At 64.3% G+C, this 5,109-nt stretch overlaps 1 protein-coding gene across 2 annotated transcripts; it reads left to right on the top strand.

Annotated features, from left to right (window-relative positions):
- Positions 1 to 230: 230 nt before the first annotated feature.
- SMPD1 (sphingomyelin phosphodiesterase 1) lies at positions 231 to 4,970 on the top strand. 2 transcript variants are annotated; one of them, XM_045577403.1, is made up of 7 exons: positions 261 to 364; positions 398 to 704; positions 1,854 to 2,626; positions 3,162 to 3,333; positions 3,629 to 3,705; positions 3,897 to 4,042; positions 4,205 to 4,970. In XM_045577403.1, the coding sequence occupies exons 2-7, from the start codon at positions 408 to 410 to the stop codon at positions 4,609 to 4,611; spliced, it is 1,872 nt and encodes a 623-aa protein (XP_045433359.1). In that variant the 5' UTR covers positions 261 to 364; positions 398 to 407; the 3' UTR covers positions 4,612 to 4,970. The 2 variants fall into 2 exon arrangements, with proteins under 2 accessions (XP_036284176.1, XP_045433359.1); XM_036428283.2 differs by having other exon boundaries at positions 231 to 704.
- Positions 4,971 to 5,109: the final 139 nt, after the last annotated feature.

Below are 5,109 nucleotides of genomic sequence, written 5' to 3'. Positions count from 1 at the left end.
AGGTCTTTAATCAATTTTTATTTTTATCATTTTTTTTCTCTCTTTTTTTTTTTTTTTTTTTTTAATTAAGGTATTATAGGCCTTTCACCTGCCACCCCCAGCAGGCGGGGCCCCAGCGGAATCCGGGGCGGGGTCAAGGGCGGGGTCAAGGGCGGGTCCGGGGCGCGCCGGGCGCCGCGCTCCGCCTCCCGGGCGCCGTCCGGGCCCGCCGCCGCCGCCGCGGCCGCCGCCAGCCGATGGGGCCGGAGGAAGAGGAAGGGGTGGAGCGGCGGCGCGGCTCTCCGCGGAGCTGTCAGCGCCCGGCGGGGCGAGCGGGCGGCCCCCCGCGCTGTCCCCGCGGCCTCGAGCCCGGCCGGGGCCCAGAGCGGCGGCGGCGGGGCCGGGACAGGCGGCCTGCGCGGCGGGCGATGCCGGGCCCCGGGGTCACTCCCGGCCGGGGCTGCGCCCGGGCCGGCGGCGGGGAGCGGCGGCCGGACGGACCCCGCGGGGCCCCGCGCCTGGGGAGCCTGGGCATGGCGCTGGCGCTGGCCCTCCTCCCCGCCCTGGCTCTCCGGACCCCCGCGGCGGCCCACCCGCTCCCCGCCCAAGGCCTTTTCGCCAGTTTCGGCGGCCTGGTGTCCCAGGACGGGGGCACCTTTGGATGGAGGAACCTCACCTGCCCGGCCTGCAAAAGCCTCTTCACCGTCCTCGACTTCGGGCTGCAGGTGAGCGCGGGAGGGGCTGGTGGGGAAGGAAGCAGGCCAGGCCCGGGAGAGCCAGGGCCCGGGGTCCCGGAGGGCACCCCCGTGGGGAAAGGCTGGCCCCCACACACGCCTTCACTGAAGCGCCCTCCTTTAAGGACACCCTGGGGCTGTAGGCCGCCCTGCCTCCATGGTGACCTTGTGAAGTGAGGGAACAGACCAAATTGATAGGCCTAGCGCTGTGCTAGCCTTTTTTTTCTTTTTCTTTTTTTTTAACTTTTTTTTTTTTTTTTTTTTTTTTTTTTTTTTTTACAGAGAGGAAGGGAGAGGGATAGAAAGTTAGAAACATCGATGAGAAAGGAATATAGATCAGCTGCCTCCTGAAAAGCCCCCACTGGGGATGTGCCCGAAACCAAGGTACATGCCCTTGACCGGAATTGAACCCGGGACCCTTGAGTCCACAGGCTGACCCTCTATCCTTTGAGCCAAACCAGTTTCGGCTGTGCTAGCCTTTTCACACAGGTTAAAGCAGGCCCGCCCGCTGGTCTCATGGCTGCTGCTGTCTCCATGTTACCAATGATTAGATTTCCGGGGAGGTGAAGTCTCTTGACCAAGGGCAGATGACTGGCCAGGGGGGGGACTGGGACTCCCATCCTGGTGTGCCTGGTCCTAGCTACTCCAAGGGGACTTGCAGGAAGACACATCCAGGGGTGTAGAACCAGCTGGGGCCGCCCTGACCCTGGTCCGGTTAGGAGGTTAGGATGAGTGCTGGCGGTTAGGTAAAGCTTTGTGAGGCTCCCCAGATAAGCCGGGCCCTGCCCCTGCATGGATCCCCAAACCCCGGACAGCCTGTCAGTGTGCCCAGCCCAGACTTCAGGGCACACTGCAGGCTGTGTGTGCCTGCGAAAGCCAACTGGGCAAAAACAAAGGCCTGACACGCCTCTGGCCACGGGACCGCAGAGGAGTGCTGGCTGGTGCTGCCTGAGTCACGGGGCAGGACCTGTGGGAGGCCGAGGGCGCGCTGAGGTCTCGTCGCCACGGTGGCGCCGGTCCAGTCCAGCCCCCGTTTGGATGCGGAGGCCCAAGGGGTGGTAGCCAGGGGGGCGGCCTGGATCCCCGTGTCCTGACCCTGACCTCCCACCGCCGGTTCTTCCTCCCCCCCCGCCCCCCCAGAAAGAGAATAACGTGGCCCGGGTGGGCTCCCTGGCCACCAAGCTGTGCCAGCTGCTGAAGATCGCACCCCCGGCCGTGTGCCAGTCGGCTGTCCAGCTCTTCGAGGACGACGTGGTGGAGGTGTGGAGACGCTCGGTGCTGAGCCCGTCGGAGGCCTGCGGCCTGCTCCTGGGCCCCAGCTGCGGGCACTGGGACATCTTCTCCTCCTGGAACATCTCTCTGCCCGCCGTGCCCAAGCCGGCTCCCCGGCCGCCTGACCCGCCGGCCCCGGGGGCCCCCGTCAGCCGGGTCCTCTTCCTCACGGACCTGCACTGGGATCGGGACTATCTGGAGGGCACGGACCCCGACTGCGGAGACCCGCTGTGCTGCCGCCGGGGCTCCGGCCCACCACCCCCCTCCCGCCAGGGCGCCGGGTACTGGGGCGAGTACAGCAAGTGCGACCTGCCCCTGCGGACGCTGGAGAGCCTGCTGAGCGGGCTGGGCCCCGCCGGCCCTTTCGATAGGGTGTACTGGACGGGAGACATCCCCGCCCACAACGTCTGGCACCAGTCCCGCCAGGACCAGCTGCAGGCCCTGACCACCGTGACGGCCCTCGTGAAGAAGTACCTGGGGCCCGTGCCCGTGTACCCTGCCGTGGGCAACCACGAGAGCACGCCCGTCAACGGCTTCCCGCCCCCCTTCATAGAGGGCAACCACTCTTCCCGCTGGCTCTACGAGGCCATGGCCGAGGCCTGGGGGCCCTGGCTGCCTGCGGAGGCCCTTCACACCCTCAGGTACCTGCGGCCCACGGGAGAACGGGGTGGAAAAGCAAGGTGGATGGACGTGAAGGGAGCAGGGAGCCCGGGCATTGTCTCTGACCGCTGTAGCGGGACTCCTCTGCTCGCCTCTCGGGCCTCCCTGATCTGACCCCTCCTTCCCTTCCCTTTCCACCCTTATCTCCCGCCACCCTCCTTCTCTGGGCTGGCAGTGTTCCCTCTCCTTCTCCAGAATGCCTTCCCCTCCTGTTTACATCCTATCGATACCTTCCCCCAGCTTACCCAGGCCCATGCCATCTTTCCCGAGCGGCCACTGCTTCCCCCGCCAGCTCACTTTTCTCTCTACCCTGAACCCCTAGAGCCCTCGGCCCTCCGAACCACTCTCCTCAGTCCCTGGGGCCCCATCACCATGCTCTTGGGTCTTCAGCTTCTCCAGGGTAGACATGAAGCTCTGTAGGCCTCCAAGTTCCGTTCAACTGTCTCTCACAGGTCAGGGCATGCAGGACCAGGGTGATGAATGGGCGCTGACCCCCTTGTGTTCCCTTTATTTCAGAACTGGGGGGTTCTATGCCCTTTCCCCAAGCCCCGGCCTCCGCCTCATCTCTCTCAATATGAATTTTTGTTCCCGTGAGAACTTCTGGCTCTTGATCAACTCCACAGATCCCGCTGGGCAGCTCCAGTGGCTGGTGGGGGAGCTTCAGGCCGCCGAGGATCAAGGAGACAAGGTGAGGGAGAGTGGGGAGCGCGATGGCGTCGGTGCCCAACCAGGGGGAGCAGCCGGCTCTCCTCAGCAGACCCCCGTCTGGAGCCGGAGCCCCTGTGAGCGGAGACGCTTCCAACAACAGCGTGCTCTCGGGGTGCTGCGCAAGGTCATCCTTAGAAGTCCTTTTGTTCACTCACCTTCTCTCTGGGCAGAAATGCCAGTCAGCATAGATGAGTACCAACTCGGCTGGCCTGGGCTGTCTGAACCCCTCCTAGCCCTGATTATGCCCTGATAACCACCCTTCCCTCCCTCCACAGGTGCACATAATCGGCCACATCCCCCCAGGGCACTGCCTGAAAAGCTGGAGCTGGAATTACTACCGGATTATAGCCAGGTAGGTAGGAGGGAGGTGGGGTGGGGGTGGGAGGATGAAGGGTGAAGATTGAAATTCCTTTGAGCCTCTTCTTCAACATCCCATGCTGCCCCAACCAGATGGGGAGGCCACGTGCTTGAATAGGATGGATTCCTGTTCCTCCTCCTCCTCCTCCCTAGAACCTTCTGAATGCGATTGCTGTCCCTGCGTAGGTACGAGAACACCGTGGCCGGTCAGTTCTTTGGCCACACCCACGTGGATGAGTTTGAAATCTTCTATGACGAGGAGACCCTGAGCCGCCCGCTGTCTGTAGCCTTCCTGGCGCCCAGTGCCACCACCTACATCAGCCTGAATCCCGGTGAGTGAGGCAGGCAGAGAGCGGCTGTAGAAAGAGGGGGGTTGGGGAGGGCTTAAAAGGGGCGGCGGGGTCGAGCCTAGGCCGGCAAGGGGCTGGACGCAGGTCTCTCTCCTCCGTCGCTCTTGCTCTCTGAGTCCCCAGCCAGCGCCTCCCTCCTTGCAGGTTACCGGGTCTACCTGACAGACGGCAACTACCCCGGGAGCTCTCACGTGGTCCTGGATCACGAGACCTACATTCTGAACCTGACCCAAGCCAACGAGCCGGGGGCCACGCCGCACTGGCATCTCCTCTACCGGGCTCTCCAGACCTACGGGCTGCCCAACGCGCTGCCCGCCGCCTGGAACGACCTGGTGTACCGCATGCGGGGCGACACGCAGCTGTTCCAGACCTTCTGGTTCCTCTACCATAAGGGCCACCCGCCCTCCGAGCCCTGTGGCACGCCCTGCCGCCTCGCCACCCTGTGCGCCCAGCTCTCCGCCCGCTCCGACAGCCCTGCCCTGTGCCGCCACCTGGTGCCCGACGCGAGCGTCTCCGACCTCCGGAGGCATCCGCGAAGGCCGCTCTGCTAGCGCCCACTCTGGCTGGCATCGTCTCCGTTGGGAAAGGGCGTGTCTTAGGAAGGGAGCAGAAGCCCCTGAAGGCCGCCGTGGTGAGAAACGTCGGTGAAGAGCCCGGTGAAGAGCCGTTGCTGGGCCCCAAGTTCAGCTCCTTGCCTGGAGCCGGGGTGGCAAGACATGGACGGGGATTAGCGGCTCCCCCTGTCGGAAGCTGTCCTTTCACAGACTAGGAGCAGAGGCCTCCGTGGGCAGCGCCCTGGTCAGACCAGACGGGGGCTGTCGCCCCAGGCCCGAGCTGGCCAGCCAGGAACACTTCTGCTGCTGCTGTCTGGCTGCCAGGCGGTTAATAAAGCTAAGAGACGTGGACTCCAGGTCCTCTCCCTCTGTGACTGCCCCAGTTTCTTCTTTCAAAGCAGGCAGGGCTAGAGGGCCTTGGGAACAAGATCCTGACTGCGGGGTCAGGGTAACGGGGTGATGGGGTGGTGCGGGCACAGGAAGTGACACAGCTCA

The sequence above is a fragment of the Pipistrellus kuhlii genome, unplaced genomic scaffold (genome assembly GCF_014108245.1).
Source record: "Pipistrellus kuhlii isolate mPipKuh1 unplaced genomic scaffold, mPipKuh1.p scaffold_m20_p_9, whole genome shotgun sequence".
Classification (NCBI taxonomy): Eukaryota; Metazoa; Chordata; class Mammalia; order Chiroptera; family Vespertilionidae; genus Pipistrellus; species Pipistrellus kuhlii.
The sequence above is the reverse complement of the archived record's forward strand: the minus strand, read 5'-3'. Positions and strand labels throughout refer to the sequence as shown.

Excerpts from the sequence above, each read along its gene's own strand:
- SMPD1 (XM_036428283.2), top strand. The coding sequence starts at position 237 with ATGGGGCCGGAGGAAGAGGAAGGGGTGGAGCGGCGGCGCGGCTCTCCG. Across the intron at positions 3,334-3,628 it reads CCGAGGATCAAGGAGACAAG|GTGCACATAATCGGCCACAT; the intron begins GTGAGGGAGAGT and ends CTCCCTCCACAG. Across the intron at positions 3,706-3,896 it reads TACTACCGGATTATAGCCAG|GTACGAGAACACCGTGGCCG; the intron begins GTAGGTAGGAGG and ends GTCCCTGCGTAG.